Source organism: Geospiza fortis, unplaced genomic scaffold, assembly GCF_000277835.1.
Source record: "Geospiza fortis unplaced genomic scaffold, GeoFor_1.0 scaffold80, whole genome shotgun sequence".
Taxonomy (NCBI): domain Eukaryota; kingdom Metazoa; phylum Chordata; class Aves; order Passeriformes; family Thraupidae; genus Geospiza; species Geospiza fortis.
The window spans coordinates 490737-509926 of record NW_005054551.1 but is presented as its reverse complement, the minus strand read 5'-3'; the positions used below and the strand labels follow the sequence as shown (position 1 = coordinate 509926).

The 19190-nt window shown below is 55.6% G+C and overlaps 1 protein-coding gene across 1 annotated transcript in view; it reads left to right on the top strand.

The window, feature by feature from the left end:
• Positions 1-3420: 3420 nt before the first annotated feature.
• The window catches only part of MAST3 (microtubule associated serine/threonine kinase 3), a 25507-nt gene continuing 9737 nt past the window's right edge, over positions 3421-19190 (top strand). The window contains exons 1-27 of the mRNA XM_031064047.1: positions 3421-3440; positions 6188-6276; positions 6510-6582; positions 6758-6778; positions 8597-8675; positions 9308-9465; positions 10554-10629; positions 11332-11541; positions 11624-11725; positions 12200-12332; positions 12830-12897; positions 13235-13320; positions 13450-13658; positions 14577-14715; positions 14922-15054; positions 15165-15330; positions 15564-15665; positions 15937-16059; positions 16349-16458; positions 16592-16737; positions 17002-17231; positions 17340-17540; positions 17624-17850; positions 17933-18055; positions 18175-18311; positions 18546-18730; positions 18838-19186. Of these exons, the coding sequence (XP_030919907.1) occupies positions 3421-3440; positions 6188-6276; positions 6510-6582; positions 6758-6778; positions 8597-8675; positions 9308-9465; positions 10554-10629; positions 11332-11541; positions 11624-11725; positions 12200-12332; positions 12830-12897; positions 13235-13320; positions 13450-13658; positions 14577-14715; positions 14922-15054; positions 15165-15330; positions 15564-15665; positions 15937-16059; positions 16349-16458; positions 16592-16737; positions 17002-17231; positions 17340-17540; positions 17624-17850; positions 17933-18055; positions 18175-18311; positions 18546-18730; positions 18838-19186 (3695 nt within the window). The remainder of the gene's footprint in view (positions 3441-6187; positions 6277-6509; positions 6583-6757; positions 6779-8596; positions 8676-9307; positions 9466-10553; positions 10630-11331; positions 11542-11623; positions 11726-12199; positions 12333-12829; positions 12898-13234; positions 13321-13449; positions 13659-14576; positions 14716-14921; positions 15055-15164; positions 15331-15563; positions 15666-15936; positions 16060-16348; positions 16459-16591; positions 16738-17001; positions 17232-17339; positions 17541-17623; positions 17851-17932; positions 18056-18174; positions 18312-18545; positions 18731-18837; positions 19187-19190) is intronic.

The window sequence follows — 19190 nt, the reverse complement described above, 5'->3', positions numbered from 1 at the left end:
GTCTCAGCACTGGGGGGTTTGGAGGGGCTCAGCACCACAGCTGCATCTTTTTGGGGGGTGATGAGCAGTGAGGCAGCACCCTCCAGATCCCCAGTGGGGCAGGGTGGGGTGGGCTGGGACCCCAGTGCCACAGGGGATGTGGGGTTTAGGGTTCCAGGGGATGTTTTGGGGTGCTCTGTGCCCATCCTTGGTGTGTGTGGGTTTGGCAGGGGTGTCTTAGTTGTTCGAGGGGGGACAAACCCTTGTGACCCCCTGTGCCACTGCTGATGGGATGGATCCCGTGTGGCACACGGCCTGAACCAGGGTGAGGGTCCCCAGAGTGTCTGGAGGGGTGGGAAGGGGCCAAAACTCCCACCCCCTTTGTTAGCAGGGCTGGGGGGGTGCACAAATGGGGTGCATAAATGGGGTGCAGTGGGGCTGCCCCATCTCCCCAGCTGCAAGGCCAGGCCTGACCCAGGCAGGCTGGTGGGACACGTCCCCAAGGAGGGGGACAGGAGGTGCAGAGCACCCACTGAGCCCCCCAGGTGTGGGTGGTGGAGGCTGGGAGCTCCCCCCAGCAGGTTTGGGGTGCTGCAGCTGGCCCAGGCATCAAACCCTGGCGAGGCTTTGTGTGCCTGAGGTGTTTGATGGGTGCGGAGGCAGAGCAGAGAGGTTCCCATTGTTGCTGTCTCTCAGTGTCACCGTGAGCTGGCACAAAGCAACACGGTTGCTTAGCAAAGGTATCCATCCCATCCCAGGCTCACCTGGGCTGTGGGAATTCCTGCTCCCAGTGCACGAGGATGAGCAAAAAGGGCCTTTAATAATCAAGAGAAGACGTTGGATGGGGTTTTCCAATCTGGGGTGGCCAAGCTGGGGGGGCTCAGGAGGAGATGTGTAATTGGAAAGATGATCTAGGCAGTCATCTGTCTCCAGCTGAGCATGATGAGGCTGTAATTCTCATGAAGGGCAGAGGATTTGCTCTTCTTTCATTGGTATTCCTAGAATCCACGGTGAGGAGCGCTCTGGCCTATTTAACAGAAAGCATATGATGTTATTTAGTGGGATTAAGAGGTTTGAGGGATCCTAATTTCCCGTGGGGGATGTGGAGATGGCCGGTGCAGGGCAGAGGAGGCGGTGGCTCGATGCTGACAGGGTTCTCCTTCTCCATGGATGGCTGTTCTCACCTCAATCAGCACAGGAGCACAGCCCAGCAGAGCTAACAGGTACAATTCCCTCCCCAGCGCCGGGAACCCGCGGAGCAGGGATGTAGCAGGGACGCACCCCAGGGTGCTGGGCAGGTTCTCGAGGCTTTTTATGCAGTGCAAATAAATAAATAATTCTATACCTGTAGGAGCATCGGGAGGTAGGACAGTCAGGATGGACGGAGATGAGAGATCTCTGCAGCCAGGTCTGGAATTTGGGGTTTATTGCAAAGGGCCTGGGTGCAGGGCCCTGCTGGGAGCTGCCAGCCACAGCTCAGAGCAGGCCTGAGAGGGGAGAGGGGGAGAGAGGATGAGAGGGGGAGAGAGTAAGAGGATAAGAGTGTAAGGGAGTAAAAAAGGTAAGAGAGTAAAAGGGTGAGAGAGCGAAGTTCCCGTTACAATACAATAAATCTTCTCCTGTGTTGAATATTCTAATTCTCACCAACCAATCTAGTGCAAGATACAAATCCTATAGTATTTACATACAGCCTATAAGAATCATTACATTACCATACTGTGTTACATTTTAAACCCTAAAAACTCCTCTTTGGGCCCCTTCTGTCAAGCTGTAGGGTCTGCTCTGACCCTTGGGCCTGTCTGCAAGCAGAGGGTGTTGTTCCATCAAAAGGGGATTCCCTTCAGCCAGCCACACCATTGTTTTCCTGTTGTTCAGTAACTGAGGGATCTCAAAGCTTGCTTTCATTTCAATCTCACTTATAGTTTCTATATTCTCAAAATCTTTTGCCAGGCAATCCTATTTATAAGGCTTTCCTGTTTCATCTCCCCCAACATATACCCAACTTGTTACCCTGTGATTCCCTTTGAGGATTTAGGATTTTGCTCTTGGGTGTTGCTTGGCGCTCCTGGGTGGGTTCATAGGAGCAGCCACGGTGCTTTAGGCTGGGGTGGGAGGAGGCTGTGGTGTGGTCAGTGCCATCCAGCATGTTCCATTTCACTCTCCAGACCCTGGTCCTCATCCCAGCCCCATTCCAGCCCTGTCCCAGCCCCATCCCTGGAGGCAGCCCAGCTCAGAGCTGTCACAAGTCATGGAGGACAAATGCCATGAAGAAACTTGGGGTGCAGCTGCTTGGTTCAGCGGGTTTTGAAGTTAAACATGAATTTATCCCGCTGGAAAGCAATTTTTTTTTCCAGGACGTGGTGATCCATGGCACTTCCCCAAATCTCCAGCTCCACATTGGAGCTGTTGAGGGGTATGGAGCCAGCAGGGAAGGGAGCTGGGAGCACAGGCACGTGCTCTCAGTCACGGAGCTGCCTGCTCTGCCCTTTGAGATTGTGCCTGCTCCCTTATCACCGTCAGATCCCGCCCTGCTCCCTCCACCCCGCACCCACTTTGTCCCAAACCTGCTCTTTTCTGCCTCGGATTCACCTGCCTGCAGTGCCCCCACAGCACTCAGGTGTCCTGGCAAGTTTAGGAACAGATCGCTCAGGAGATCAGCGGGAACTGCAGCCCCTTTGTGCTTTTCCCTGCCTGGCCCTCAGTATTCCACAGCCCTGGCCCTGAGCCACCCATCCCTGCTCGCCCAGCTCCTGGTAAAGCCTTTTCCAGCTGAGTGCTGTGTGTGCAGAGCATCCCGGGAGCTGCTCAGGGTACCAGCCCCAGCTCTGAGTGCTTGGGCAGCACCCTCAGGCCCAGCCTGGTATCTGTGCAGGGCCAGGAGTTGGGCTGGATGATCCTCGTGGATCCCTTCCCGCTTCAGGGTACTCTGGGATGCAGTGGAGCTGCCAGGTTCTGCTCCATCTCCTGCCCCTGGACATCCCATGGCGCTGCTGCGGGGCCGGTTCCTCCTCCCAGTGGCTGACACACGATTTTACCCCAGGCTTTGGGGTCACACAGGCTGTCACACACTTTCCACACCCCTTGAAACAACTTCTGGATGGCGGCAGCAGCGCCACGGCCAAGGCAGCCTCAGCCTGAGCGATGCTGACAGCGATTTTCCACTCCATTTTTGGTACCAAACGTGCAGTGAGGTGATGGAGGCAGAGCGGGCAGCAGCCCCAGCAGCTGTCTGCGCCCCCAGGGCTGGTTTGTAGCCCGAGGTTTCCGCGCTGGAAGGATGGGAAGCAGCTGGAGATGATGTGTCAGGCGCAGGGGGGGTGACAGTGGCGCAAGATGGTTGTGGGAGCGAGGGTGGAGCGCGCGGAAACAGGAAACGCCGGCCCCGCTCCGTGTCACCCTCACGGGAACTGCCTTCACTAAAGGTTTGTTTGCACTTCCAAAATGAAAGCCAGGGAGGAGAGGTGAGCCCCTCACCCCCCAGACTGCCCCCTCTGAGTTCCCAGAGGCCGTCCCCATGGCAGGGCTGGCAGTGGAGCAGTGTCAGAGCTCTCTGAGCCCTCCTGGCTCCTAAACCTCTTCCTGTGCCCCTGCGGTGCTGGGGCAGGGCTCCTCACCCTGCCTCAGTTTCCCATCCAGCACGTGGGGCTGAGGCTGTGGGTTCTGGCGGAGAGTTTGCAGCTCTGCTCGGGGTTCAGGCTTGTGTTTATGTGAGAAAATGAAACACTGGAGGCAGAAAAGAGAGTAGGGTTAGATGGGGTGTTGGGCAGGAATTGTTCCCTGTGAGGGCAGTGAGGCCCTGGCACAGGGTGCCCAGAGCAGCTGGGGCTGCCCCTGGATCCCTGGCAGTGCCCAAGGCCAGGCTGGACAGGGTTTGGAGTAACCTGGGATGGTGGATGGTGGAAGGAATCCCTGCCCATGGCAGGATGAAATGATCCTAAAGTTCCCTCCCAGCCCCAGCCATTCTGGGATTCTGTGATTCCAGGAAGGGGAAAATAGGGAGGGGAAGGTTTCTGTCTCCCCCCAACATCTCAGCTCAGCCCAGGTGCTGTGAGGGAAGCTCTGAGCCCTCCAGGGTCACTGCAGCTCCAGGTGAGCTCAGAGCAGTCACAGGATGCGTGTCCTGGGGGACACCCAGGGACCCCCCATCCTGGTGCAGAGGGGGGGTTTGGGGGGCCCCAAGCTTCCCTGGTGGCTGAGACCTTCAGAAGAGTCGGGGCTCCTGGTTTTATTTCCACTAAAACCAGAGCAGGAGGAGCCCCGCAGGGGAGAGATGCCAGAGGGAGGTGAGGGGTGCTGGATGTCAGGTGTACAGCTCTGTCTGTGTGTCTGGAGCTCTGTCCGTGTGTCTGGAGCTCTGTCCATGTGTGTGCAGCTCTGTCCATCTGTGTGGAGCTCTGTCTGTGTGTCTGGAGCTCTGTCCATGTGTCTGGAGCTCTGTCCATGTATCTGGACCTCTGTCTATCTGTCTGGAGCTCTTTCCATGTGTGTACAGCTCTGTCCAGTTGTCTGGAGTTCTGTCCATGCATTTGGAGCTCTGTCCAGGCATATAGAGCTCTGTCCATCTGTCTGGAGCTCTGTCCGTGTGTGTACAGCTCTGTCCATGCATTTGGACCTCTGTCCGTCTGTCTGGAGCTCTGTCCATGTGTCTGGAGCTCTGTCCATCTGTCTGGAGCTCTGTCCCTGTATCTGGATGGAGCTCTGTGTGGAGCGAGCTCTGTCCATCTGTCTGGAGCTCTGTCCCTGTGTCTGGAGCTCTGTCCATCTGTCCGGAGCTCTGTCCATCTGTGAGGAGCTCTGTCCATGCATGTAGAGTTCTGTCCATGTGTGTACAGCTCTGCCCGTGTGTCTGGAGCTCTGTCTGTGTGTCTGGAGCTCTGTCCATGTGTCTGGAGCTCTGTCCATGTGTGTGCAGCTCTGTCCATGTGTCTGGAGCTCTGTCCCTGTGTCTGGAGCTCTGTCCGTCTGTCTGGAGCTCTGTCCACACCTTGGCTGCCCATCAGTGTCTGGCACACCCACCTGGAGGTGCCTGTTGTGAGTCACTGTCCTTTCCACCCTGGCTGCCCCCATCTGCCGCTCCCTTCTGTTTTTGGGATCTGTGCAGAATCCCCTCTCTTCCATCTCTCCCCCTGGCTGCTGTGGGTGTTTGTGGCCGTGGGGTGATGTTAAAAGCTGTGCTTTAATCAGCAGCATCTCTGTGGGTTCCTGTTCCCAGCTGGGTGAGGAAACTCGGTGTCTTTGAGGAGTCTGCAGCCTGAGGAAGCGGAAATCGGGGAAGGGGAGGCTCCTCCTCGTGCCTGAGCCTCTGCTCTGGGCCGTGGATATTTGCAGTTTCCTCTTGGCAGAGTGGAGGAGAACTTAAATGACCCCATAGTGCTTTAAATGTGGCAGTGGGGTACAACAGTGGGGAGCAGCAGTGGGAATTTTTGAGGCTCTTGCAAGGCAAGACTCAGGGCTGAAAGGAAAGGAAAACCAAAATTCCTGTGAGGATGGAAACCCTGTGAGCTGGGAGGGTGGGAGTGGGGATGGGGATGGGAAGATGCACCACTTGTGGATGTGGCCCTGCAGAGATGCTCTGTGGGATGCTGGGCTGTGGTGCCAGGATGGGATTTTTGGGGAGTTTTGGGGTGTCAGGGTGCTGGTGCTGCTTTTCACCTGCTGCTGGTGCACGTGGCTCCCTCCTGCTGCCAGAGAGGGGCAAAATTCCCCCAAATTCCTGGTGACACTGCAGTCTCAGGGGGTGGGGACTGTCCTCTCTGCTGTGACATGGGGACCACCAAGGGCAGGGGGGTTTATGGGAACTGGGGGCATTTTCCACGCACTGGAGCAGGTCAGGTTGTGGCTGCTTGGCATTTCCACTGCTTCCTCCTTTTACATCCCTTTTTCTATTCCTGCCTGGGGCTCTTGCCCAAGGGGCCTCCTGCCTCTGCCCTCCCCAGCGAGCCAAAACCAGAAGTGGGACCTTGTTGGGACAGTTCTTTGTTAAAAATAGCCCTGTCTGCCCATCTCCAGCAGCACTGGGCCTGGGCTGGATCTTCCCAGTGGCAGGAGATCTGCAATCAGTGGGGCAACAGCAGCAGCGTTCCCTGGCACAGAAATTCATGTGCAAGCAGATATTTATTTATGTGCCTGAGCCCATCCAGCTCTGGCTGTCATGGATTCCCTAAGTTTTTTTAATTCCCTAAATTAATTCCCTCTCTTTCTTCCCCAGTTGCCGAAGCAGCAACAGGAAGAGTTTAGTGGTGGGCACCCCCTCTCCGACCCTCTCACGGCCTCTCTCCCCTCTCTCCGTGCCAACAGGTAAGGGATTATCCCAGTGGATGCTTCAGCATCTCCCAAAATTACCCGAATTTCCTAAAACTAACAAGATGCAGGGCTTCAGTACCTTGTTAGCAGCAGTGGGCTGGCTCCAGGTGCCTTCTCCAGGGTTGGGAAGTGCCTTAAACACTTTCCCCTGAAGGAGCAGCCTGGAGCACTCTGGACACTGTGCTGGGGTGGGTCTGGGGATGAATTTTCCCCCTTTCTCCCTGCAGCTGGGAGCAGCCCCTTGGACAGCCCACGGAACTTCTCTGCCAGCACCTCCATCAACTTCCCCTTCGCTCGCAGGTGAGCTCCCAGCCCCAGAGCAGTAAATATTCACTTGTAAAGATCATTCCCCCTCCAGGGAACTGTTCTGTTGATCTCAAGTGCATTGTTTTGCTTTTATTTTCGCTTTTCTTCTGCCTGCTTTTTGTCCTGGTGGTGTTTCCTCTGCCATGACTGGTTCCTCTCACCACCCCAGCCATGCTCCTCGGACTGACAGGCAAGTACCAGGGATGGGCATGGGCTGCATTTTGGGGAGGTGTCTGCTCCACATCATCAGGGACCTTCGTTTCTAAGTGTTCAAGGCCAAGCTGGGCAGGGCTTGGAGCAATCTGGTCAAGTGGAAGGTGTCTCTGCACATGGCAGGGAGTAGGACTGGGTCTCTGAGGTCCTTTCCAATGCAAGTCCATCTGGGACTCTGTGATTCTTTATTTGCATCCTTGTGTGGGGAATTTTGCACCAGGACTGGGCTCCCTGCAGCTCTGGGAGCAGAAATATCTCTGTTCCCATGGCTGGGTGTTCAGCCCCATCTCAAACTCCTGCTGGATTCTCTGAAGATGTTCAGGGATCTCTCATCCAGGTCCCCACAGAGGCAGATCCTGCTGCATGCCCTCCCCCGTTTAACTAATTCATTAATTACACATGGAGGGCGGGTGGCTGATTTTAACCCATTGATTGTTGTGTGGAAACAAGCCCGAGGCTCTGCTGGTTTGCACGCTTGTACCAGAGGGAACAGCCAGGCTGTGGGGTCAGGAGTTTGCTGGAGCTGCATGTGGCTCCCTGCCAGCTCCTGCTGTCCTTGACCCCACAAGGGAAATGGCAGTGGGAGGTGAAGGGCCTTGTCCTGACCTGGATGTGTCCCCATCCCTTGGAAACATCTCCAAGAGGAAGCATTCGCCTGCGTATGAGCAGTTCCCTTCCTGTTTATGGCCAGGCTCTGCTCCTCGGCGCTGCTGTCTCAGGATGAGTCTTTGGGAATCCCAGTTTCTCACCAAGAAAACTCCCAGCAGGCTGAATTTTGCTCTAATTAAAAATCAGACTCTTGCAGGGTTTTGGTTTTTTTTTTTTTTTTTTGCCCTGTTTGAAATGGATTCAATGGGGCCCCAGCTCTGTCTCTTCACAGTGACCCTGCCCTAACCCTGTGCCTATGCCTGGGGCCCTGTCCACACTATTTGCACCACATGCTGCCCTTACCCAAAACGACATTACAAAGATCATTGCCTTCTCCACTTCAAGCCAACTAGGGTTAATAATAGTTACAATCGGACTAAACCTCCCCGAACTGGCCTTCCTTCACATCTCAACCCACTCATTCTTCAAAGCCATGCTCTCTCTGTGCTCAGGCTCCATCATGCACAGCCTAAATGGCGAACAAGACATCCGAAAAATAGGAGGACTCCAAAAGATACCACCCACAACCCCTGCATGCCTCACCATGGGCAACCTCGCTCTAATAGGAGCACCATTTCTAGCAGGATTCTGCTCAAAAGACCAAATCATCGAAAGCCTAAGCACATCCTACCTAAACACCTGAGCCCTCATTCTAACCCTGCTAGCCACATCGTTCACCGCAGTGCACACGATCTGCATTAGTGCAGACCGGCTTCGTTCGAATTCTCTTCGTTCGAACTCTCAGGATGAGTCTTTGGGAATCCCAGTTTCTCACCAAGGAAACTCCCAGCAGGCTGAATTTTGCTCTAATTAAAAATCAGACTCTTGCAGGCTTTTTTTTTTTTTGTTTTTTTGTGAAATGGATTCAATGGAGCCTCAGCTCTGACCCTGCTGCCTGCCACTCTCCCTGCAACAGCCCCCTCACCTGCAAGCCCCTTATTTCACCCCATTTCCATCCATTCAGCCCCCTTCACCTGCAAGCCCCTTATTTCACCCCATCTCAGTCCATTCTGAAAAGAGATTTCAGGGTTTTATTCCTCAAGCCACGCCTGTGTCCTGTTCCCCAGCTTTTGGCTCTGATGTTGTTGATTTGCATGTAGGTGTTGGGTTTTTCCCCTCTATGTGATTGCTGTGTTTGCTCTGGCAGGGCTGATGGCAGAAGGTGGTCACTGGCTTCGTTACCCTCCTCTGGCTATGGGACCAACACCCCCAGCTCCACGGTCTCGGTAACATTTGCTTTCTCATAGTGGCAGATTATAAGATCCTAAACCCCCTTGATTTTTGGTGAAATGCCTCCAAAGCTCCATGGTGCTGGGTTCTAAAGGACCATGTGCTTTAACTGCACCCTGCTTCCTAAATGAGCTTTTTAAAAAGTCATAAGGCTTGGCTGTGGGCTTGCAGCACCCCTGGGGGTTACAGTGTCTCATTAGAGCATTTCTGGGTTAACTTCATCCCTGGGGTTACAGCATCCCTGGGCATTAAAGCATCCCTGGGAGTTACAGCATCCCTGGGAGTTACTGTGTCCTAGGGTTACAGTGTTCCTGGGGTTATAGCATCCCTGGACATCAGAGAATTCCTGGGAGTTACAGCATCCCTGGGTGTGACAGGACTGAGCTGCCTGGGATGCTGGAGTTACAAAGGAAGGGGCTCAGTGGAACTTTGAGTGGGAGAATGGGGGATTTTGGGCTGGCACTGAGCAGTGCAGACCTCCCCAGCCTGCTCCTGTCCACATTCCACCTCCCCAAACCCACCCTGTGCTGCCTGTCAGTATTCCCAACCTCCTAAGAGGGTATTTCCCTCACTTCCAGGAAGCACAGCCCATCACTGATCTCCTTCATCCCTCTCTCTCTGTCCCCAGTCATCTTCATCCTCCCAGGAGCGCCTGCACCAGCTGCCGTACCAGCCCACCCCCGACGAGCTGCATTTCCTTTCTAAGCATTTCCGCAGTACGGAGAGCGTCACGGACGAGGAGGGCAGGCACTCGCCCTGCCTGCGCCCACGATCCCGCAGCCTCAGGTGGGACACAGCTCCCAGGACAAGGCTGGCTTGGTTTGAAACACAGGTGTCTGTTAAGGAAGGCAGCAGCCTCCCCTGAAATGGAAAATGTAAACCCTGTCCCTCTGAATTATCATATCTGAATATCTGAATTATCATATCAGATATCTGAATTATCTGCACCCACGATCCCGCAGCCTCAGGTGGGACACAGCTCCCAGGACAAGGCTGGCTTGGTTTGAAACACAGGTGTCTGTTAAGGAAAGCAGCAGCCTCCCCTGAAATGGAAAATGTAAACCCTGTCCCTCCGAGTTATTATAATTTTGAAATTTTTTTTTTGTTAAATTGGGGTTTTTTTTGGTTAAATTTGGTTAAATCCTCTTTTCCCTCTGAAAAATCTCCCAATCCTCTTTGCTACCAGAGGCAGAGCCACAGCCCTGCATGCTGCCGGCTGAAATTTCATTAAAATCAGATTAATTATCTGACAGGGGTTTGTAGGTGGTGAGATTTTCACCCAGGAGATGCCAGTTCTGCAGCTGGCACAGCACAGACTGGGGCAGGGCTGGGGCTGCTTTTAATCACAACATTTATTATTTTATAGTGGTTAATGAGTTGCTGGCTGCTCCTGTGACTTGCTTTGCATAATGGAATCACCAGGCAGAGCCCTGGGAGGGGCAGTGTTGGGTGAGGGAAGGAGGAAAACCATATTTAATGGAGGTTGCTGTGTCCACCACGAGCTTTGGTTGGGTTTTTTGTTTGCTGGTGAGCTGCAAAAATGGCAACGATGGCAAGAAATTGTGGAATCCAGAAGAAGGGAAAGATGAGCTCATTCTTCAATGCTGAGGGGATGATGGAACATCCAGAACCTCTCTGTTCTGGATTTCCAAGTGACTTGGGTGATCAGGGTTAAGCCTCCCTAGACCACATCCCAGGGACCTCCAGTGTCTGGGGGCGCTGGCCCAAGGCTGGTGGCTCCACTTGGATGAGTTTTAACCACTTGGAACCAGGAGTTAGGAGGAGGAACGGAATTGCTCTCCAGGGGTAGTGACCATTTACAGAGATGTGGATGACCTGACCCTCGTAACGCTGCCCTTCTCCTCCCCCTGCAGCCCTGGACGGACGAGCGGAACGTTTGACAATGAGGTGGTGATGATGAACCATGTCTACAAGGAGAGGTTCCCCAAGGTAACGACCAGGACCTGGGGATGAGCGTGTTGGTGCCTCCATGGCATCCTGGCAGCACCTTCTCCTCCCTGTGGGAGTGTGGAATGCATGGGTAGATCATGGAGGGGGTTGGAGACACTGGAGACACAACAAACCTGGGGTTTGTTATCCACACAAGCAGGCAGAGGGCTCTGCAGACTTTGGTGGAGCTTCTGCAGGCTGCTGGAAGCTGGTTCCCAGGTGGGGCCTTGGTGTGTATGTGGATATTTGAGCTGCAGGAGGTGGTGGGATGAGATTCTGGATGGCCAAACCCAGTGCAGGAGGGAGAATGAGATCCTGGATGGTCAAATCAAACGCAGGAGGTGGTAGGGTGAGATCCTGGCTTGCCAAACACAGTCCAGGAGGTAGGATGAGATCCTGGATGGTCAAATCAAATGCAGGATGAGATTCTGACTGATAAAATCCAGTGCATGGGGTGGTGGGTTGAGATCCTGGCTTGCCAAACAGAGTCCAGGAGGCAGGATGAGATCCTGGATGGTCAAATCAAATGCAGGAGGTGGTAGGATGAAATCCTGACTGATAAAACCCAATGCAGAAGGTGGTAGGGTGAGATTCTGACTGATAAAACCCAGCGCAGGAGGTGGTAGGGTGAGATCCTGGCTGGCCAAACCCATGGCATGGGGACGTGTGTTCCTGGCCATCACCATCCACTCCACCTCGCAGGCCACAGCCCAGATGGAGGAGCGCCTGCAGGACACCATCACAAACTTCTCCCCGAGCAGCACCCTGCCCCTGGCTGATGGGGTGCTGGGCTTCATCCACCACCAGATCATCGAGCTGGCCCGAGACTGCCTGGCCAAGTCCCAGGGGGCTCTCATCACCTCCCGCTACTTCATGGAGCTGCAGGAGAAGCTGGAGAAGATGCTCCGAGACGTGAGTACGGGGCAGCTCCCTGCCTGGTGCCACCTCGTGAGGCCACCAAGAGACACCTGGATTCTGTCTCCATTCCCAACAGGCTCAGGAGCGTTCTGAGAGCGAGGAAGTGAAGTTCATTGATCAGCTGGTGAGGAAGCTGCTGATCATCATCTCCCGGCCTGCCCGACTTCTGGAGTGCCTGGTAAGACATGGAGACTCCTGTCTTGTCTTTCATGGTCTGTGCCAGCCCAGAGAGGAGACAAAGCCTCCAGGATGCCCCTGGATCTCTAGAAGTGTCCAAGGCCAGGTTGGATGGGGTTTGGAGCAACCTGGGATGGTTGAAGGTGTCCCTGATCTTTAAGTTCCCTTCCAGCCCAAACCATTCTGTGACTCTGTGGTTTTCAGGTTTGGTTTTTTTTGGTTGATTTGCTGAATTTCTAAAGCGGTGACCTTGTGCTGTGGTTCCTGATGAAATTTTCATCTCCTTTAGTTTTCCTTCCAAGGCCAACTCACAGAGCTGCATTTTTTTTTTCCATCACCCCTGACCTTGGGAATGATGAGGGAATGATGCATCCAGGGCCTGTCCCCAGACACAGGTGTCACCTGCAAGGCTTAGAGGAAAAGTTTAACTTTGCAAAATCTCTCTCCTCAACTATGCTTGGTTTTCCCCATCCAGGAGTTCGACCCAGAGGAGTTTTACCATCTCCTGGAAGCTGCAGAAGGACACGCCAAAGTTGGACAGGGAATAAAGACCGATATTCCCAGATACATCATCAGCCAGCTGGGGCTCGTCAAGGACCCACTGGAGGGTAGGGAAGCACTCTGAGGTCTGCAGTAGGATGTGGACTCCCAGTTTGGCCACTGGTGATCACAACTGAGCACTGGGAGGTGTCAGGGGGCCCTGTAGGGCTGAACTGGTGTCATGGCAGGGAGGTCACAGCAGGACCAGGACAGTGGCCAAGTCCTTCTGGCCAGCCCCATGTCCCTTATTATTGCTTCCAACACGTTCAGCAAAGCAGATTAAGCTCAAAAACACTTAATCTGTGGCCCTGGGGGGGAATCATAATCCCTGGAGAATGCAGGAATGACTATCAAAAAAAAAAAAAAAAAAGAATTATATAAATGTTTAACCTCATGTTGAACCTCTTAACGTCATGACCTGAATTTCTCCATAGGATAGCTTGAGAAAAGCATGTGGCCAAATCCCCACAGGGTCTCTGGGTTTGGGGGGAGAGTGGTTGGGCGGGGGGTGATTTTGGTGGGTGTTGAGCATGAGGAAAGTGAAAACCATCCCTGTGATCTGCAGAAATGGGGCAGCTGGATCACTTTGACAGTGGGAACACCATCACACCGGAGAACGATGACACCTGTGAGGTGAGCGTGGTCCCACCTGCCTGTCCCACCTGCTGCCTCCAACTTCCTCCTGCCTCACCCCACACCAGAGCTCCTTGCAGCTGTCCTAGGCTGGGAGCTGCTCATTTTGGATTGTCCCCAGGGGTGATTGATGTACTCAAGGGGAAGATCTCACAGTCCCTCATTTGGCTTCTTGGGTGGACAGAGCTCAGAGTGGGCTCTTGATCTGCAGAGCATCTCAGGCTTCTGGTCTGGTGTTTGTGACAAGAGAAGGCTTTGGCAGAAAGAAGCTTTTGGAGGTGGTACATGATGGTGCTGGGTGAATTCCTCCTTCATTAAAAACCTGTGTGTTCCTCAGAGCCAGCCTTCAATCCCTGTCCCACGGAGGAAGCCCTGCGAGGGGGACTTTGAGACCATCAAGCTGATCAGCAACGGGGCTTACGGGTGAGTTGGGGAGTTCCTATCAGTTGTCTCCATCTGTAAATGACTCCCAAGCCCTTCTTTGTCCATGCCCCACGGTGTGGGGTGGTCAGTGGCTGGAGGACTTGTGTTGAGGCCCAGCTGTTCCTCCAGGGCCGTGTACCTGGTGAGGCACAGGGAGACGCGGCAGCGCTTCGCCCTGAAGAAAATCAACAAGCAGAACCTCATCCTGAGGAATCAGATCCAGCAGGTGTTCGTGGAGAGGGACATCCTCACCTTTGCTGAGAACCCCTTCGTGGTCAGCATGTTCTGCTCCTTCGAGACCAAGCGACACCTCTGCATGGTCATGGAGTACGTGGAAGGTGAGAGCAGAGCTCGGGGCTGGACAGTGCAGGGAGGAGGGGAGGATATCAAAGCCTGAGCATCAAGGACACCACCTGGACATCTCCTGCCCTGCTTTGCTCCAGGGAGCAGAGGGAAGCACAGGGAGATGATTCTGTGGTCGTGATCTCCTTGATGAAGGTGGTGACCGTGGTCACCTATGGGAGTGTTTGTGCTCCGTGCCTGAGGATCAGCTGCTCAGAGGGGCTGCCTGGGAGCCTGCTGGTCCTGCTGAGCTCGCTGCCTCTCGGGTTGGCTGTTGATATTCTCTGCCCCGAGATGTGCAGGACGTCTCTGCTTCAGCCCGCGCAACTGAAGAACGAGTCTGGACTCTTCACTTTTCGGTCTTGAGGTTGTTTATTAATTCTTATCTATAGAATTTTCTTTCTGCCCAGCCGAGATCTGCTCAGCAGGGCAGCCACGGGCACTCTGACCGCTCCCGAGGCAGTGTTGTCTTTTTATACTACAAACTACGTATATTTACACTTAATTCCCAAAACCTATCACCTATGTTAGACAGTGCACTTCTACTCTAAACCAATCCCAAAGTGCCAACATCACTGCCAGCAGAAAACGGAGAACAAGAAGAAGAAAGAAGAAAGGCTAGACATGCCCAGATTCCTCCATCTTGTCCCCGTAACCCCCATACCAAAAATCCTAAAATCTACATTTTCACCCTGTGAACATTTTATTATTACACTATTCAAACCTGTGTGACTCTCACATCCTCATACAAAGCTGGCAACTCGCTCCAAGGGTCAAAATCAAACCCGCAGGTGCTCTGGGCAGCATGCCAGGGTCTCCGAGCCCCCCGACGGGGTTCTCAGCAATTCTGGATATCCAAAGGGATGTGCTGAGTTCCCACAGCTGCCTTCCCTGAGCCCCCCGTGTTCCCACAGGGGGGGACTGTGCCACGTTGCTGAAGAACATGGGCCCGCTGCCCGTGGACATGGCCAAGATGTACTTTGCTGAGACCGTTCTTGCCCTGGAGTATCTCCACAACTACGGCATCGTGCACCGGGACCTCAAACCTGACAAGTGAGCCTGTGGGTCAGGTCTGAGCAAGGGTGGGGCTTTGAATGGGGAAGGGAAAGCCAAGAGGGAAGGGCAGAACGGGTTTTGTTCCCCAGAGACTGGTTCTGTGCTGTTGCATCAGGACCAGAGGCCCTGGGGTGCGGCCGGTCCATCTCAGGTCTCCCCTGAAGCAACCAGCAGCATTGTGGGGTGTCTGTCTTCTCCTGCAGTTTGCTCATCACCTCCATGGGCCACATAAAGCTGACAGACTTTGGTCTGTCAAAGATTGGCCTGATGAACATGACCACGAACCTCTACGAAGGGCACATGGAGAAGGACACGCGGGAGTTCATGGACAAGCAGGTACGAGGTCCTGCTCCCCGTGGCTGACCTGCCATCCCTGGGGACCCAGATAACCCTGGGATTTGTTGCCAAGGTCACTGCACAGGTGTCAGCCCCTGCTTCCCACACAGGTGTGTGGCACTCCGGAATACATTGCCCCCGAAGTCATCCTCATCCAGGGCTATGGGAAGCCTGTGGACTGGTGGGCCATGGGCATCATCCTCTACGAGTTCCTGGTGGGCTGTGTCCCCTTCTTCGGAGACACCCCTGAGGAGCTCTTCGGGCAGGTCATCAGTGGTGAGTGCCAGGGACACGTTTGTGCTGCCAGCAGCCAAGGCTCCTCCTTTAACACGTGGGAAGCTCCATTCCTTCCTGTCACCCTCGCTGAGCAGTGAGGAGGCTCCTCAAGCTTTGACTTCCCACTTTGGGAGGGCCCTTCCCCTGCTGCAGCTCCTGGGAGACTTTCCTGCTGCCCAGAACTGTCCAAACCCTTCCAGCCACCCAAACCCCCTTTTCCTTTTTCCGTGCAGATGAAATTATGTGGCCAGAAGGGGACGAGGCTCTCCCTGCAGATGCCCAGGACCTGATCACACGGTTGCTGAGGCAGTGTCCCCTCGAGCGCCTGGGCACTGGTAGGCACAGCAGCCACCTCAGGGGCTGACCTGGCACCTTGATTCCCATCAAATTTGCTTGGCTTTGAGTCCAAAGCATGTCCTACCACTCGGAGGGTGTTTGGAGAGGTCTCCTGCTTGGGGCTCCCCCCAGGAAGGCTGCACAGGGCTCCTGTCCATCTTTTTTAAGCTGTTTGCTCTGTGTGGAGTGCAGACTGTGCTGTTTGGGGTGGGAGTGGGAGCACCCTGGGTCCTGCCCCATGCCCCTGACGTGGGTTTCTCTGCCTGGCAGGAGGTGCACATGAGGTGAAGCACCATTCCTTCTTCCTCCATCTGGACTGGAACGGGCTGCTGCGGCAGAAGGCCGAGTTCATCCCCCAGCTGGAGTCGGAGGATGACACCAGCTACTTTGACAGTGAGGCCAAATCCATCCCTCTTCCACCTCTGCCAATCCATTATCCCAGCTGCACTTTGGATGCTCCCACGGGGGATGAAAATCTCCTGGGTGAAGCTGGTCGCTTTACAACCCAAATCACAAAACAGATAAAATCCTCTTTCCAGGCTGCTCACCCTTACCTGCTTCCTCCCCCAAAACTCCCCTGGGGTTTGGGGCTGGGCTGTCACGCGTTGGGGCCCTGCTGCAGGCAGGATGTGGGGTGTTTCAGGCAGGGTGACATCCCTCCCCCTCTGGCCCTTGCTTTCAGCTCGCTCCGAGAGGTATCGTCACTTGGACTCGGAGGATGAGGAAACCAACGATGAGGAATCATCAGTGGAGATTGGGCAGTTCTCCTCCTGCTCCCATCGCTTCAGCAAGGTGCTCCAGCCCCTCCTGCAGCATCCCAAATGCTTCGGCACCACAAACAGCGTGCCTGTGCCGTCGTGGCTGACACCACAGCACTCAAACTCCCGAATTTCTGCTCCTTGCTGATGGCTCCTCTCCTTCTCAGGTGTACAGCAGCTCAGAATTCCTGGCGGTCAACTCCGCCCTGAGCCTCTCCTCCTCTGACCGGAGTCACTGCGATGACAAAGAGGAGCGGTGGGACCGGCACTCGGGGGATGAGGACAAGAGCAGGCCAGCGGGCACTGAGCCCCGGTGAGTGGCCAGGGGGGCTGCACTGCTGGTGTGGGCTCCTGCCAGTGCCCAGGGCTTGTGCCAGCACCAAGGGTTTGTGCCAACACTGAGGGTTTGTGTCAGGACCAAGAACTTGCGCTGACACCACAGGTTTGTGATGGCACTGAAGGGTTTGGTTATTTCTGAGGGGTCAGTGGGATGTGTCCTGGGGATTCTGCAGTGGCTCAGTGCCATGTGCCTTGCCCACCTTGGCTTGTCCTGAGCCCTCCTGCTCTTCCCACACAGCCTGCGCTCCTGGACGTCCGGCAGCTCCACGCCGTACTCCTCCCGGCACGAGCGGAGCCGCAGCCCCACGGCGCTGCCCAGCACCCTCAGCCTGGACACCATGCCCAAGTTTGCCTTCTCCTCAGAGGATGAGAGCCCTTGTGTGGCGTCCAAGCCAGAGAGACCCAAGTTTGTGGTGGGAGACTCGGACGCGGGGACTGGCGGCGCGGTGAAGCAGTCGGCGTTATCTGGTGCGTAGGCTGTGGGCAGTGTGGGGTTCTTTGGGAACAACCAGGGTGCTGCATGGCATGGGGGGGGCTTCTCCACGTCCCCAGCCCTCCCTCCTCCCCTCCGTGCAGCTGATCTGGCCAGCCTGAACCGCATCCGCCTGCGGAGCAACAGCACCGGCACCAAGAACTCGACTCCGCGGAGCCTGGAGCCCAGCGGGGGCCGTCGGCTGAGCACCCAGAAGGACCTGCCGGACAGGCAGAGAGCCTCCCTGGGCAGCCGCGTGCCCAAATCTGCCTCCGTCTCAGCCCTGTCCCTCATCATCACCTCAGGTCTGTGTGCTGGGTGATTCACCCTGCTGGATGGCCACTGCCGCGTGGTTTTGCCGGACTGAGCTGGCTCCTTCTGCTTGCAGATGACTTTGGTGGCAGCGCCCTGATGAGCCCCATCTCCCCTCACTCCCTCTCGTCCAACCCCTCTTCCCGGGACTCCTCCCCGAGCCGAGACTCCTCCCTGGCCATCGCCAGCCTGCGGCCACCCATCATCATCCACAGCTCGGGGAAGAAGTACGGCTTCACCCCGCGAGCCATCCGCGTCTACATGGGCGACAGCGACGTCTACACCGTCCACCACATGGTCTGGGTGCGTGTCCTGGGGTCTAGAGGTGCTTTAAACCCCAGCAGGGAGCTGGCATCGAAATAAAAGCGCTCTGTTTGTGTTGCAGAGCGTGGAGGAGGGGAGCCCTGCGCAGGAGGCCGGGCTGAGGGCAGGAGATCTCATCACACACGTGAACGGAGAGTCCGTGCTGGGTTTGGTCCATCGGGACGTGGTGGAGCTGCTGCTGAAGGTGGGTGACCAGAGCCGCTCTGCTCTCTTAGGACATCAATTCATCATTGCCTTTGCTGGCAGCTGAGGCAGGAGCTGGCTCAGATCTGGCGCTGCAAAGATTTGTTTTCCATCCATCAGAGTGGGAATAAAGTGGCCCTGCGGACCACTGCCCTGGAAAACACCTCCATTAAAATCGGTCCTGCAAGGAAAAACAGCTCCAAGACAAGGATGGCAAGGAGGAGTAAAAAGAGCAGGAAAAGGGATGGCCAAGACAGGTAGGTAAAACTGGGATGAAAGGGCATTTATCCCAGTGTGTGGGGTACTGGGGGAATGCTCTGGATCTGCCATATCAGGGTGGCCAGTGGGGTCTGGTCCTACCTGCATTGGGTTGGATGCTCTGGATCTGCCATACTGGGATGTCTATTGGGGTCTGGTCCTGCTGCCATAAGGTCAGCACATTTGAGACTAACAGCTTTAAGTAGAAGCCAAGGTTATTCCTGTCCCCTCAGCAGGAGAAAATCCCTTTTCAAGAAGATCTCCAAGCAGTCGTCGGTCCTGCACACCAGCCGCAGCTTCTCCTCTGGTCTCCACCACTCTCTGTCCTCCAGCGAGAGCCTCCCGGAGTCCCCCACGCACAGCCTGTCCCCAGGTCCCACCACGCCGTGCCGCAGCCCTGCTCCCGACCTGCCCTCAGGTACCCCAGGGGGGGACATTGGCTCGGGGCAGGGCAGGATGCTGCGTGTCCCTCGGGGAGGCCGCGTCCCTCCAGCCCTACAGTGACCTTTTCTCTTTGTACGGCAGATGCTGTGTCCCCTCAGAGCACCTCTCCCTCCTCCAGCACCCCAACGTCACCCGCCGGCCACGTGCGCCCCACCTCCCTGCACGGGCTGGCCCCCAAACTGGGTGGGCCGCGCTACAAAGTGGGACGTCGCAAATCCACCAGCAGCATCCCCCCCTCGCCCCTGGCCTGCCCCCCTTCCTCGGCCCAGCCCCCGCCCTCCCCGCAGCGCTCCCCATCTCCGCTCCACGGGTACCCCAAAACCCCCCATTCCTTCCAGGGCAAGACCCTGTCCCCCCCCACCATCGTCCGGCAGAGCTCCCGGCCCCGCAGCGCCGACTGCCCCCGCTCCCCCCTGCTCAAGCGCGTCCAGTCC